Source organism: Sylvia atricapilla, chromosome 13 (genome assembly GCF_009819655.1).
Source record: "Sylvia atricapilla isolate bSylAtr1 chromosome 13, bSylAtr1.pri, whole genome shotgun sequence".
NCBI lineage: Eukaryota > Metazoa > Chordata > Aves > Passeriformes > Sylviidae > Sylvia > Sylvia atricapilla.
In genome coordinates this window covers 910887-926650 of record NC_089152.1, presented here as the reverse complement: position 1 = coordinate 926650, position 15764 = coordinate 910887, and the positions used below count along the sequence as shown (strand labels likewise).

Genomic DNA, 15764 nt, shown 5'->3' with positions numbered 1-15764 from the left:
CCCCCTAGGGATCCCACACATTTCCCCCCCGGGATCCCACACATTTCCCCCCCGGGATCCCACACATTTCCCCCCCGGGATCCCACACATTTCCCCTGGGATCCCACACATTTTCCCATGGGATCCCACACATTTTCCCCTGGGATCCCACACATTTCCCCCTGGGATCCCACACATTTTCCCCTGGGATCCCACACATTTCCCCCCGGGATCCCACACATTTCCCCCCGGGATCCCACACATTTCCCCCCCGGGATCCCACACATTTTCCCATGGGATCCCACACATTTTCCCATGGGATCCCACACATTTCCCCCCCGGGATCCCACACATTTCCCCCCTGGGATCCCACACATTTCCCCCTGGGATCCCACACACTTCCCATGGGATCCCACACATTTCCCCCCTGGGATCCCACACATTTTCCCCCCTGGGATCCCACAAATTTTCCCCCCGGGATCCCACACATTTCCCCCCCGGGATCCCACACATTTCCCCCCTGGGATCCCACACATTTCCCATGGGATCCCACACATTTCCCCCCCGGGATCCCACACATTTCCCCACGGGATCCCACACATTTCCCCCTGGGATCCCACACATTTCCCCCTGGGATCCCACACATTTCCCCCTGGGATCCCACACATTTCCCCCCTGGGATCCCACACATTTCCCCCTGGGATCCCACACACTTCCCATGGGATCCCACACATTTCCCCCCTGGGATCCCACACATTTTCCCCCTGGGATCCCACAAATTTTCCCCCCGGGATCCCACACATTTCCCCCCCGGGATCCCACACATTTCCCCCCTGGGATCCCACACATTTCCCATGGGATCCCACACATTTCCCCCCCGGGATCCCACACATTTCCCATGGGATCCCACACATTTCCCCCTGGGATCCCACACATTTCCCCCCCGGGATCCCACACATTTCCCCCCGGGATCCCACACATTTTCCCATGGGATCCCACACATTTCCCCCCGGGATCCCACACATTTTCCCATGGGATCCCACACATTTCCCCCCCGGGATCCCACACATTTTCCCCCGGGATCCCACACATTCTCTCATGGGATCCCACACATTCTCCCATGGGATCCCACACATTTCCCCCTGGGATCCCACACATTTCCCCTGGGATCCCACACATTCTCCCATGGGATCCCACACATTCTCCCCTGGGATCCCACACATTTCCCCCCGGGATCCCACACATTTCCCCCCGGGATCCCACACATTTCCCCCTGGGATCCCACACATTTCCCCCTGGGATCCCACACATTTTCCCATGGGATCCCACACACTTCCCCCCGGGATCCCACACACTTCCCCCTGGGATCCCTGGCAATCTGAATCCAGGCAGGGAAAGCAATGGAACTGGATCACTGCTAGCAATGGGTTTGTCTCACTGTTTGGTTTTTTTTCTTTATCCCCACCCCAAATCCCTCCTCAGAGCCCACCAGGCTCAGGGAGGCTGTGGGAACCTGCCCTGCCAAGGGAAATATCCCAAATCCTCCTCTCTGGGGGATCTGCTGGGACACCCCTGCACCTGGAACCACAGATCCTTCCATCCTACAAATGGCTGGATCCCTAAAAACGGGGAAAAACCCCAAATTCCTGGTGCCCAGAGCTGGATCCCTGCCCAGGGAAGGGTCTGACGGGGATGGAGAGGAGGAGGAGGATGATGAAGGCTGTTTTCCCATGAAGGCACAGCACAGGAACTGCAGCCAGGCTCCACCAAAGGCTGGGCATCATTTATAGGGAATTCTGCATCCCTAAAAGCTCGATCCCATGATCTGACTGCAGCTGACCCCAGGGATGAGGGGTGGGAAATTACCAGGAGTGTTCCCCCAGCATCCAGAGGGACCTGGAGCTGCTGGAGCAACGCCAGGGGAGGTCCCAGAGCTGGACTGGGAGCACTGGGAATGGTCACCTGGAGCAGGGAAGGCTCCAGGGAGAGCTCAGAGCCATTCCCAGGGTATGGAGGGGCCCCAGGAGAGGGACTGGGGACAAGGGACAGGACACAGGGAATGGCTTCAGAGTGGGAAAGGGGATTTTGGGGTGGGATATTGGGAAGGAATTCCTGCCTGGGAGAGAGGTGAGGGCCTGGCACAAGGTGCCCAGAGAAGCCCCTGGAAGGTCCAAGGGCTGGGACACCCTGGGACAGTGGGAGATGGACAGGGGTGGATTGGGATGAGCTTTAAGGTCCCTCCTAACCCAAACCATCCCGGGATTCCGTGATGAACAATAAACCCCAGCCCTGCCCAGGGAGCCTGGAATCCCCTGGGTGGGATACTGGAAGGAATTCCTGGCTGGAAAGGTGGCAAGGACCTAACACAGGGTGCCCAGAGCAGCCCTGAACCCCTGGGGACACCTCAGAGCACCCCAGAACAGCAACACGCCGCATCCTTTAACACTTCCACCACTTCCAACCTTTTCCTGCCCTTCCAACCAACCCAAGACTGCAGCACCCAGAAGGGCCGGGCTGGGACACCCGGGACAGTGGGAGGTGGACAGGGACAGGGCTGGATGAGCTTTATGGTTCCTCCCAACCCAAACCATCCCAGGATTCCACGATGAACAATAAATCCCAGCCCTGCCCCCTGGGAATCCTCTGGGTGGGATACTGGAAGGAATTCCTGGCTGGAAAGGTGGCAAGGACCTGGCATAGGGTACCCAGAGCAGCCCTGAACCCCTGGGGACACCTCAGAGCACCCCAGGACAGCAACACGCCGCATCCTTTAACACTTCCACCCTTTCCCTCCCCTTCCACCCAACCAACCCAACCCTGCAGCACCCAGAAGGGCTGGGCTGGGACACCCTGGGACAGTGGGAGGTGGACAGGGACAGGGCTGGATGAGCTTTAAAGTTCCTCCCAACCCAAACCATCCCAGGATTCTGTGATGAACAATAAATACCAGCCCTGCCCATGGGGCCTGGAATCCTCTAGGTAGGATATTGGAAGGAATTCCTGGCTGGAAAGGTGTCAAGGACCAAACACAGGGTGCCCAGAGCAGCCCTGAACCCCTGGGGACACCTCAGAACACCCCAGGACAGCAAAACGCCGCGTCCTTTAACACTTCCACCACTTCCACCCTTTCCCTCCCCTTCCACCCAACCCAACCCTGCAGCACCCAGAAGGGCCGGGCTGGGACACCTGGGACAGTGGGAGGTGGACAGGAGTGGATTGGGATGAGCGTTAAGGTTCATCCCTTAAAGTTCAACCCCTGGGAACATCTCAGAGCACCCCAGGACAGCAACACGCCGCATCCTTTAACACTTCCACCACTTCCAACCTTTTCCTGCCCTTCCAACCAACCCAAGACTGCAGCACCCAGAAGGGCCGGGCTGGGACACCTGGGACAGTGGGAGGTGGACAGGAGTGGATTGGGATGAACTTCAAAGGTTCCTCCCAACCCAAACCATCCCAGGATTCCATGATGAACAATAAATCCCAGCCCTGCCCACGGGGCCTGGAATCCTTTGGGTGGGATACTGGAAGGAATTCCTGGCTGGAAAGGTGGCAAGGTCCCAACACAGGGTACCCAGAGCAGCTGTGGCTATCCCTGAACCCCTGGGGACACCTCAGAGCAGCCCAGAACAGCAACACGCCGCATCCTTTCTTTGAACATTTCCACCCTTTCCCTCCCCTTCCAACCCAACCCACCCCACCCCTGCGGCACCCAGAGCTCCATCTCCCTCACCTCTGTGGTCCAAATCGTGGTGGTTCTTCTCGTCCTTGACGGCCAGGTGTGCCTGGCTGCCCAGGGCCCCCAGCGCCAGCAGCCCCGAGGTGGCGCCGCTGACGGGCGGGATCCCGGGGGGCTGCAGCCCCGAGGGGTGAGGGGGCAGCTGCACGGGCGGCCCGTGGGCAGCGTGGGACAGGTGCTGGGCCTGGAGCTGCTGCTGCTGCAAGGAAAGCACCGGGTGAGGCCCAGGGGAACGTTTCCCCCCGGGAAGGGACGAGCCCGGCTCCACCGGGTGGGTGCCTGCAAGGAGAAGCCCCCCCTGACCCTGGTAGGGGTGGGTGAGGGAGGATTGTCCAGGGCTGCAGCACAGTGGGTGAGTCCTGAAATCCCAGAAGGCTCGTCCCCTGTGGATGGGGCTTAGTGTGGATTTTCTAGCAGCAAAAGGGAAAAAAAAATCAAAAAAAAACCCCACCAGGAATCCCACCCAGGACGGGGTTTGGGGCGCCCAGGAGGCACAGAGACTCCATGGCTGGAGGGCAGCAGCTAAAACTGGTCAGAAAAAGAGAAAATCCCAGCAGCCAGGAGCCTCCCCAGACAGCTCCTTCTGCTCAGAGCAGCTTCCAAGGTGCTTCGTGGGGAGAGGAAAAATTCCACACCATGGAATTCCTGGTGTTATCCCAGGATCCTGCTGCTCCCATCCCCTCCTGACACCAGCAGGGCTCCTGGCAGAGGATAAATCCTGCAGGGATCCCCCATTCCCACCATGGAACCCCACACATCCCCCCCCAGCTGCCCCCAGGGGTTGTTGGGAGTGAACCCCACACTCCTCCAGCCGTGGGGAGTCACTGCCCGCTCCATTCAGCTGGAAAAAGCAGCTCTGGGGAAGAGGAAGGCAAAAACCAGACACGTTCCCTACTTCAAACACAACCCTGGAAGAAAAAAGCAGCTGAAATCCAAGGAGCCACGTTCCCAGAGGCAGCCCTGGTGCAGCCACGAGGGTCTTGGAGCTGCTGCCTGGGACCCTCCTGCCTGCAGCCACAGCCCCTCCAGCAGCCGCCAGGAGAGCACACCTGGGCAGCTGAGCACACCTGGGACCACATCTGGGGACACCTGGAACGAGGGGACATCCCCAGGGAGGGAGACACCACAACAGGGGGGACACCTGGAACGAGGGGACACCTGGAATGAGGGGACATCCCAATGAGGGGACATCCCCAACAAGGGGGACACCTGGAACTAGGGGACACCCCAACGAGGGGACATCCCCAAAGAGGGAGACACCACAACAAGGGGGACACCTGGAATGAGGGGGATACCCCCAAAGAGGGGACACCCCCAAAGAGGGGGACACCCCCAACGAGGGGGACACCCCCAACGAGGGGGACAGTGACACCTGGACCGAGGGGACATCCCCAATGGAGGGACACCCCCAAGGAGGGGACACCCCCAAGGAGGGGACACCCCCAAGGAGGGGACACCCCCAAGGAGGGGACACCTGGAACGAGGGGACATCCCCAAAGAGGGGACAACCTGGAACTAGGGGACACCACAACGAGGGGGACACTCCCAATGAGGGTGACACCTGGAATGAGGGGACACCCCCGATGAGGGTGACAGTGACACCTGGAACAAGCAGACACCCCAACAAGGGGACACCTGGACCGAGGGGACATCCCCAATGGAGGGGACACCCTCAAGGAGGGGACACCCCCAAGGAGGGGTCACCCCGGCTGCAGCAGAGCTCTCCAGGTCCCCCTGGCAGCCTGGATCAGGATCCGTGTCCCAGGACACTCTGAGGGACAAAGAGGGACGGCCACAGCAGGACGTGGTGGCACCAAGGCCACCCCCAGGGACACGGCTCCATCGAGGACATTTCCAGCTCGTCCTGCCCAGAGCTGCAGAAGGTGCATCCAGGAGCTCCAGGATCCCTGGAATGTCCAAGGCCAGGCTGGCCAAGGCTTGGAGCAGCCTGGGACAGTGTCCCTGCCATGGCAGGGGGTGGCTCCGGATGGGACTGAAGGTCCCTTCCCACCCAAACCATTCCAGGGCTCCATGGTGAGGGCTCCCCACAGGAAAATCCACGTTTTGGGGGAAGAGCTGTGGCCCATTCCCGAGGGAAAGGGAATTCCTGTTTTGGGCAGCAGCAGGTGACGTCCTGTCCCACTCCATGGGCACAGCAGGGTCATCCTGTGGGATGGACAGGGAAATCCCCATCCAGGAGGAGATTCCAGCTGGGAGCTGAAGGCAGAGGCGCAGTCCCAGGCACAGCAGATCCAGGAGATCAGCTCTGAAATCCCAGCAGGAGCAGGAGATCCATAAATCCATAAATCCCCCAGCCCTGGAAAAGCAGGAGCTGGTTGTGCCAGCAGGACGGGGAGTATCCTCGGGATGGACATTCCAGAGTGGCCCCAGAGCAGGGCACAAGGCTCAGCAGCTCCTCAGCATCCCCAAAACCAACGGAAACACATCCTTGGGCTCTTCCCAATCCCAATTTCCCAGGATTTCCAGCCACTGGAAGCAGAGGCAGGGCATTGCAGCAGAGCATCATCCCAGAGAACAGCCCTGGGGGCTTTTCCAGCACCTCCAACACCATTCCCAAACTCCTCTCTCCTGGGAGCTCTCCACTGGTGCCCGGCCCTGGAATTCAGCAAGATCCAACGTTTGATCCTCAGCAACCTTCCAGGAACATCAGCGGGCTGGAACTCATCCCAGCAGCTTTCCAGCCCGAGGGAAGGGGACGTGGCCTGAAGGAACAGCAGCATTCCCATTCCCAGGATGTCCATGGGAATTCCAACCCTGGCGACAGCACAGCCCCAGGAATCGGCTCCTGGAGTTGCTCCAGCACAGAAGAATAAAAACCAAAAAAACCCTGGGATTTATTCCTGGTTTTTTTTTTTTTAGGCTGCCAAGAGATAAATCCATCCAGGTGAGCTGCAGGGTGTGGGCACCGAGGTCAGGACACAGCATCCTCCAGGGGATTCTTGTTTCGGTGTTCTCCCCTCTGGCAGCGGGAAATGCAGAGCAGAATCCAGGTGGGACATCCCAAAGCCGTGTCCTCGGGGTAGCCAAGATCCCAGAGATCCCAAAGATGCCAAAGGTGCCGAGCTCCAGCCGTGTCCCATTCCCGTGGTGAGGAGAGGAGGAGGCCAGGGCACGTCCTGGGCTGCTGCTGGAGAATTCCCAGTGCTCCATCCCACAGGGACACATCCTGGAGACTCCGTGGAGGAGGAGGACAAAGCCCAGCAGAGCTCCTGTGGTGGTTTTTTTTTTCCTGCTTGCTCCGAGTTTTTTCCTGCTGGAAATTCCTCCTTTCCCTCCCATCCCTTCATCCCAACCCCTGGAAAAGGATTTGGTCAAACCACCGGGTGAGGAGGGTTTGCTGCAGCAAAAATAAAATTCCCAAAAAAAAATCCCCCTGCACAGGTGGATGAGTGACAGAAACACGCAGAGGACAAGGATTTGGGGCAGCATTCCAGGATCCTGGAGTGACTGAGCACTGCGCATCCAGCTGAACCCCAACACACAACTGGGCTCCTCGTGCCCCAAAATCCCAGGAAAACAGGAGCCTGGGGACCCCCATCCTGCCAATCCAACCCCCACGGAGCTCCAGGGGTGTCACACCGGGATGGGGACACGGGAACAGGTCCCAAATGTGGGAGGGAGGCTGGAGGGAGCGCCTTTAATTGGATTATGGCCCTCACACTCCGAGCCTTTGTCCCCGATTTAATGGTTCAGCACCCGGGTCCAGCAATGGCCCTACACTCACTGCTGGGGTCTCTTCCCAGGGAAATCATTCCCAGGGAAATCATTCCCAGGGAAATCATTCCAAGGGCTCCATTTCCAGGAAAATCATTCCCAGGCCTACAACCAAACCAAGGCTCCATTTCCAAGGAAATCATTCCCAGGGCCACAGCCAAACCAAGGCTCCATTTCCAGGGAAATCATTTCCAGATAAACCATTTCCAGGGCTACAACAAAACCAAGGCTCCAATTCCAGGGAAATCATTCCCAGTGCCATAACCAAACCAGGGCTCCATTTCCAGGGAAATCAACTCCAGGGAAATAATTTCCAGGGCTACAACCAAACCAGGGCTGCATTTCCAAGGAAATCATTTCCAAGGAAATCATTCCAGTGCCATAACCAAACCAAGGCTCCATTCCCAGGGAAATCAATTCCAGGGCTACAACCAAACCAGGGCTCCATTTCCAAGGAAATCATTTCCAGGAAAATAATTTCCAGTGCCATAACCAAACCAAGGCTCCAATTCCAGGGAAATCATTCCCAGGAAAATAATTTCCAGGGCCACAACCAAACCAAGGCTTTATTTCCAGGGAAATCAATTCCAGGAAAATAATTTCCAGGGCTACAACCAAACCAGGGCTATATTTCCAGGGAAATAATTTCCAGGGAAATCATTCCAGTGCCATAACCAAACCAAGGCTCCATTCCAGCCCCAGCCCCAAGAGCAGGAGCTGCCAGAAAATGATCAAGATGCATAAAATTAACAGGTCTTGACCTCAAAAGGGGCAAAAAGAAAAGTCTTGGAGTGTTTTGGGGGTTTGGGGCAGGCTGGGGACAGTGGGGACACCCAGGGCTGGCACAGGGACACGCCAGGGCAGAGCAAAGGGACCCAGGGCTGTGTCCATGTGGGCAACCCTACAAAAACAACCCGCTGGGGACAGGGCCAAACCCCAAATCCGCTGCGTTTGGGGGCTCAGGGGCTGCAGCTGCCACCCCAAAGCAGCTCCTCGCTCTGGGATGAGCCTGGAGCCATCCCTAAAAACCACGGGAAGCCATGGGATCACCATCCCCTGCGGCCAGCAGCGACCCTACAATAACAAACCGCTCCCAAAAACCCCAAATCCTCGGGATTTTGTGCTCTGGGAAGCTCTGGAGCAGGTGCAGGAGCACAAATCCCGCACCCCAACCAGCTCCTCACTCTGGGATGAGCCTGGAACCATCCCTAAAAACCACAGGAGGCCATGGGATCACCGTCCCCTGCGGCCAGCAGCGACCCTACAACAACAAACCGCTCCCAAAAAACCCCAAATCCTCGGGATTTTGTGCTCTGGAGCAGGTGCAGGAGCACAAATCCTCCACCTAAACCAGCTCCTCGCTCTGGGATGAGCCTGGAACCATCCCTAAAAACCACGAGAAGCCATGGGATCACCGTCCCCTGCAGCCAGCAATGACCCTACAACAACAAACCACTCCAAAAAAACCCCAAATCCTCGGGATTTTGTGCCTTTGGGGGCACCAGAGCAGGTGCAGGAGCACAAATCCTGCACCCCAACCAGCTCCTCGCTCTGGGATGAGCCTGGAACCATCCCTAAAAACCACGAGAAGCCATGGGATCACCATCCCCTGCTGCCAGCAGCGACCCTACAACAACAAACCGCTCCCAAAAACCCCAAATCCTCGGGATTTTGTGCTCTGGAGCAGATGTAGGAACACAAATCCTCCACCTAAACCAGCTCCTTGCTCTGGGATGAGCCTGGAACCAACTCTGGAAGCCATGGGATCACCATCCCCTGCAGCCAGCAGCAACCCTACAATAACAAACCGCTCCCAAAAACCCCAAATCCTCGGGATTTTGTGCTCTGGGAAGCTCTGGAGCAGGTGCAGGAGCACAAATCCTGGACCCCAACCAGCTCTTCGCTCTGGGATGAGCCTGGAACCATCCCTAAAAACCACAGGAGGCCATGGGATCACCATCCCCTGCGGCCAGCAGCGACCCTACAATAACAAACTGCTCCAGAAAACCCCAAATCCTCGGGATTTTGTGGCTTTGGGGGCACCAGAGCAGGTGCAGGAGCACAAATCCTGGACCCCAACCAGCTCCATGCTCTGGGATGAGCCTGGAGCCATCCCTAAAAACCACGAGAAGCCATGGGATCACCATCCCCTGCGGCCAGCAGCGACCCTACAACAACAAACCGCTCCCAAAAACCCCAAATCCTCGGGATTTTGTGCTCTGGAGCAGGTGTAGGAACACAAATCCTGGACCCCAACCAGCTCCATGCTCTGGGATGAGCCTGGAACCATCCCTAAAAACCACGAGAAGCCATGGGATCACCGTTCCCTGCGGCCAGCAGCGACCCTACAATAACAAACCACTCCAAAAAAACCCAAAATCCTCAGGATTTTGTGCTCTGGGAAGCTCTGGAGCAGGTGCAGGAGCACAAATCCCGCACCCTAACCAGCTCCTCACTCTGGGATGAGCCTGGAGCCATCCCTAAAAACCACAGGAGGCCATGGGATCACCGTCCCCTGCGGCCAGCAGCGACCCTACAACAACAAACCGCTCCCAAAAACCCCAAATCCTCGGGATTTTGTGCTCTGGAGCAGGTGCAGGAGCACAAATCCTCCACCTAAACCAGCTCCATGCTCTGGGATGAGCCTGGAACCATCCCTAAAAACCACAGGAGGCCATGGGATCACCATCCCCTGCGGCCAGCAGCGACCCTACAACAACAAACCGCTCCAAAAAACCCCAAAACCTCGGGATTTTGTGCTCTGGAGCAGATGTAGGAACACAAATCCCGCACCCCAACCAGCTCCAGGTCTCTGGACAGACCACGGGCTCAGTGCCCAGCTGCTGCCCCTCCCTGCTGACCCCCCAGAGGAGATTCCAGCCCCTGGAAGCTCATCAGGGAAGCAATTAAAGGGCTGTTAATGAGAGGGAAGCAATTACCCAGGGAACGGGGGTCAGGGGCCTCAGCTCCTCCACCTTCATTGAATTCCAATGGGAGCAGCAGGAGGGAGCAGAGTCACCCCAAAACTCAGCTCCCACCCTCAGGTTTTGTATTCCCTGAATTTGGTCTGGCTGAATCTTAGAGAGGGATTAATTTAAGGTTCTCACAGCTCCTGGAGGTGAAGAGGTCTCTGCTCCTTCTGAGACAGAGATGATTTCAGAGAGGAGAAAATTCTGGTTTTATACCAGAAAAAGCTTCTCAAAAGGTGCCCTGAACACTCTGACTAAAAAAACCATCGTTTCCCCCTGTGCTGTGGGAGAAAGTGAAGAGTTTGTAGTAAAGAAAAGGTGGGTTTAAAATTCCATTTGGTTTTTTTTTTCCCCTCTTGCCTCATTTTTTTTCTTAGTCTGTGTTAAGAAAATCACCTGTTTACCTTTTAAACTGATTTTTTTTTCCTTTTCCTCCTCATTCTATCTCACGGTAGAAATAAAAAAAAAACCAAACCCACTCAGGCCACTGCACTGAATTCAGGAATTAAAATCCAGCAGGTGTAAAGGATCCAGCTGCTCCATCATTCCCAAAAAAATAACTCCAGAGCAGGATCCCAGAGCTGGTGACACCCACAAAATACAGTGACACCCACAAAATTCAGGGAAAAGGGATGGAGGAGAGAGTTAAACCCAGGGAATTACAGATTTCCTCCAAGGCTGAGAAGCCTAAATAGTGGTGGGTTTGTTTTTTTTTTTTAATAAAGATAATTATCAATGAGTAAAACCTATTTTTTTTCCTTTTCCTCCTCATTCTATCTCACAGCACAAATAATAAAAAAAAAAAAAAAAAAAAACAAACCCAAACCCACTCGGGCCACTACACTGGATTCAGCCAATAAAATCCAGCAAGTGTAAAGGATCCAGCTGCTCCATCATTCCCAAAAAATAACCCCAGAGCAGGATCCCAGAGCTGGTGACACCCAGAAAATACAGTGACACCCACAAAATTCAGGGAAAAGGGATGGAGGAGTGAGTTAAACACAAGGAATTACAGATTTCCTCCAAGGCTGAGAAGCCTAAATAGTGGTGGGTTTGGTTTTTTTTAAATAAAGATAATTATCAATGAGTAAAACCTATTTTTTTTTTCCTTTTCCTCCTCATTCTATCTCACAGCACAAATAATAAAAAAAAAAAAACAAACCAAAACCCACTTGGGCCACTACACTGGATTCAGCCAATAAAATCCAGCAGGTGTAAAGGATCCAGCTGCTCCATCATTCCCAAAAAATAACCCCAGAGCAGGATCCCAGAGCTGGTGACACCCAGAAAATACAGAGACACCCAGAAAATACAGTGACACCCACAAAATTCAGGGAAAAGGGATGGAAGAGAGAGTTAAACACAAGGAATCACAGATTTCCTCCAAGGTTGAGAAGCCTAAATAGTGTTTTTTTTAAAAAGAAAGGTGATTATTACGGAGCCCCCTGCCCAGAGGCGCCCTGGACAATCCCGACGTCCTGCAGGACCAAGACAATTAAAGGAATGATTAAAACCCCCTCGTTAATTAGCAATCAGGCAGCCCCGGGTGTGCAGGGGGCAGGAAAAGGGTCAGAGCAGGGGACAAGAGCACAGCGCACACCCAGAGCCCGGCAGAGACAGGCCTGGCCTCAGGGCGGGGGGCTCCCACCCCAACCCACCCAAACCCAACCCGGGATGCCAGCTGGGATCCTGGAATGCCAATTGGGATCCTGCAGCCCCTGGGATAACAACTGGGATCCTGGAATGCCAATTGGGATCCTGCAGCCTCTGGAATAACAATTGGGATCCTGGAATAACAATTGGGATCCTGGAATAACAACTGGGATCCTGCAGCCCCTGGGATAACAACTGGGATCCCACAATGCCAATTGGGATCCTGGAATGCCAATTGGGATCCTGGAATGCCAATTGGGATCCTGCAGCTCCTGGAATAACAATTGGGATCCTGGAATAACAACTGGGATCCCACAATGCCAATTGGGATCCTGGAATGCCAATTGGGATCCTGGAATGCCAATTGGGATCCTGCAGCCCCTGGGATAACAACTGGGATCCTGCAGCCCCTGGAATAACAACTGGGATCCCACAATGCCAATTGGGATCCTGGAATGCCAATTGGGATCCTGGAATGTCAATTGGGATCCTGGAATGTCAATTGGGATCCTGCAGCTCCTGGAATAACAATTGGGATCCTGCAGCTCCTGGAATGCCAATTGGGATCCTGCAGCTCCTGGAATGCCAATTGGGATCCTGGAATGCCAATTGGGATCCTGGAGCTCCCAGAATAACAACTGGGATCCTGGAATAACAATTGGGATCCTGCAGCCCCTGGGATAACAACTGGGATCCTGGAATGTCAATTGGGATTCCGGAATGTCAATTGGGATCCTGGAATAACAATTGGGATCCTGCAGCTCCAGAAATGCCAACTGGGATCCTGCAGCCTCTGGAATAACAATTGGGATCCTGGAAGGCCAATTGGGATCCTGCAGCTCCAGGAATAACAACTGGGACCCTGCAGCCCCTGGGGTGTCAACTGGGATCCTGGAATGTCAATTAGGATCCTGCAGCTCCTGGGGTGTCAGTTGGGATCCTGGAATGTCAGTTGGGATCCTGCAGCTCCAGAAATGCCAATTGGGATCCTGGAATGCCAATTGGGATCCTGCAGCTCCCAGCCCCTCCTGTGACAGGGACTGGGGTTGGGGTTTGAGGAGCTTTGTGGGATCCTTCTGTGGGATCAGGGCAGTTTTGGGGGTTGGGACAGCCAGGAGCTGTAGGACTGGGGCAGTTTTAGGGTTTTAGGACACCAGGAGCTGTGGGATTGGGGCAGTTTTGGGGTTTTGGTGTTTCAGGACACCAGGAGCTGTAGGACTGGGGCAGTTTCAGGCCCCAGGAGCCGTGGGCTGGGGCAGTTTTAGGGTTTTAGGACACCAGGAGCTGTAGGACTGGGGCAGTTTCAGGCCCCAGGAGCCGTGGGCTGGGGCAATTTTGGGGTTCAGGTGTTTCAGGACACCAGGAGCTGTAGGATTGGGGCAGTTTTAGGGTTTTAGGACACCAGGAGCTGTGGGATTGGGGCAGTTTTGGGGTTCAGGTGTTTCAGGCCCCAGGAGCCGTGGGCTGGGGCAGTTTTGGGGTTCTTTGGGGTTCTCTGGGGTTTTGGGGCCCCGGGAGCCGCCCTGTGTGCCCTCCTGAGAGCAGGGCTGCCTCTGGCTGTGGTAAATGAGAGCAATAAAAGGGGAATACACACGGTGAGAGGCAGATTGGGAAGTCCACGTACCCCGATGATAGCATTCAACTCCGTCATTGTCACTTGCTTGGCACGTTCAACAGCCTGGGCCACCTGCTGTTGGTGCTGGGGACACAGGGGACAGTGGGGACAGGACAGGGTCAGCCACAGCCCAGCTGCAGGAGCCCCCCAGGGATTTATCCCCTTCTTTTGGGGCCCATTTTGCCTCTTTTCCCCTATTTTTTTGCCCCTTTTCCCCTATTTTTTGCCCCATTCTCCCATATTTTTTACCCCCTTTTGTCTCTTTTTCCCTATTTTTTTGCCTCATTTTGGCCTTTTTTTCTCCTATTTTTTTTTGCCTCTTTCCCCCTATTTTTTTGCCCCACTTTGCCCATTCTTCCCTATTTTTTTACCCCTTTTTCCCATTTTTGTGCCCCATTTTGCCCCTTTTCCCTAATATTTTTGCCCATTCTCCCCTGTTTTTTTTGCCCCATTTTGCCCCTTTTCCCCTCTTTTTTCTCCTCATTTTTGCCCCCTTCTCCCCTGTATTTTTGCCTCTTTTCCCCCATTTTCTTGCCCTTTTCCCCCATTTTCTTGCCCCCATTTTGCCTCTTTTCCCTGATATTTTTGCCCATCATCCCCTGGTCTTTTTGCCCCATTTTACCCCTTCTCCTCTATTTTTTTTTCCTCATCCCCCCCCCCACCTATTTTTTTGCCTCTTTTCCCCTATTTTTTTTGCCCTTTCCCCCCATTTTCTGCCCCCATTTTGCCCCTTTTCCCCCTATATTTTTTTCCCTTTTCCCTGGATTTTTCCAAAGCCCATCCCTCACCCCCAGAGCCCCAGCCCTGCTGGGCTGTGGAGTCTCACCTCTTGTGACAGAAAAGGCATGATCTGGGCCAGGATGGTGTTCAGCCTTTTGGCAATTTCTGTCTGCAAAAAGGGAAGAAGGAAAAAAGCAGCAGTCAGCATCCAGCAACCTCCCACGGCTGCCACCAGGGCCCTGTCCCCTCCCTGTCCCCTGTGCCCTCCCAAAATCCCCTCCCTGTCCCCCCCAAAAAAATCCCTTCCCCATCCCCTGTCCCCCCCCAAAATCCCCTCCCTGTCCCCTTCCCAAAATCCCCTCCTTGTCCCCTGTCCCCTCCCAAAAATCCCTTCCCTGTCCCCTGTTCCTTCCCAAAATCCTCTCTCCACCCCAGGGACATTCCCAGGGATATGGGATGGCCGTGTCCCACTGCAGGGACATTCCCAGTGGGATGGGATGGCCGTGTCCCACCGCAGGGACATTCCCAGGGATATGGGATGGCCGTGTCCCACCGCAGGGACATTCCCAGGGATATGGGATGGCCGTGTCCCACCGCAGGGACATTCCCAGGGACATGGGATGGCCGTGTCCAGGCTCCCAGGGTTAATTCCTGCTGCTCCTGGCCAGGACAGCTGTGAAAACAGCTCCAAGTCAAACACAGCAGATGCAGCCCCACCACAAGGGCTGGGGCTGGCCGGGAATCAAACACCCCAAAATTCCTCCTGCCAGCCTCAGCAGCTCGTTATCATTAACACAAGTGATTAACCAGGAGAGCTGCGGCCTCCTGCTGCCAGGGATCCTCCTTCCTGGGGCAGCCACAGCCACCTCCTGTCCCCAAAACCACCCCAAACCCACCCCCAGGCTTCCCCATCCCGACCCCAGCCCAGCCCTGCTCTCAGGGAAGGAAGATCCCGAAATGATCCTGAACTGGAGGAGAAATCCCAAGGGACACGCTGCTCCTGCTACAGGAACAAGCCAGGGAGCACAGCCAACGTCCCCAGCAAGGTGACACCAGGGAAATCCTGATCTGCCCCAGCCTGGGGTCACCTCCATGGGGGGAACGACCCCACAGAGCCCAGAGCAGCAGGAAAACGACCCCACAGCTCCAGGAAAATGACCCCACAGAGCCCAGAGCTCCAGAGAACGACCCCATAAAGCCCTGAGCTCTGGGGAACTACCCCACAGAGCCCAGGGGAACAACCCCACAGAGCCCACAGCTCCGGGGGAATGACTCCACAGAGCTCAGAGCTCCATGGGAATGACCCCACAGCCCTGGGGAATGACCCCACAGCTCTGGGGAATGACCCCACAGC

General features: G+C 55.6%; 1 protein-coding gene across 11 annotated transcripts in view; it reads right to left on the bottom strand.

The window, feature by feature from the left end:
* TLE3 (TLE family member 3, transcriptional corepressor) overlaps positions 1 to 15764 on the bottom strand; it is a 45667-nt gene that overhangs the window by 18038 nt on the left and 11865 nt on the right. For 4 of the 11 annotated variants that reach the window (XM_066328162.1, XM_066328163.1, XM_066328166.1 and 1 more), the window contains exons 6-8: positions 14517 to 14579; positions 13670 to 13774; positions 3713 to 3917 (exon numbers count right to left, since the gene is read on the bottom strand). In XM_066328162.1, coding sequence (XP_066184259.1) covers positions 3713 to 3917; positions 13670 to 13774; positions 14517 to 14579 — 373 coding nt within the window. The remainder of the gene's footprint in view (positions 1 to 3712; positions 3918 to 13669; positions 13775 to 14516; positions 14580 to 15764) is intronic. The other 7 variants (XM_066328164.1, XM_066328170.1, XM_066328172.1 and 4 more) reach the window with 3 other exon arrangements.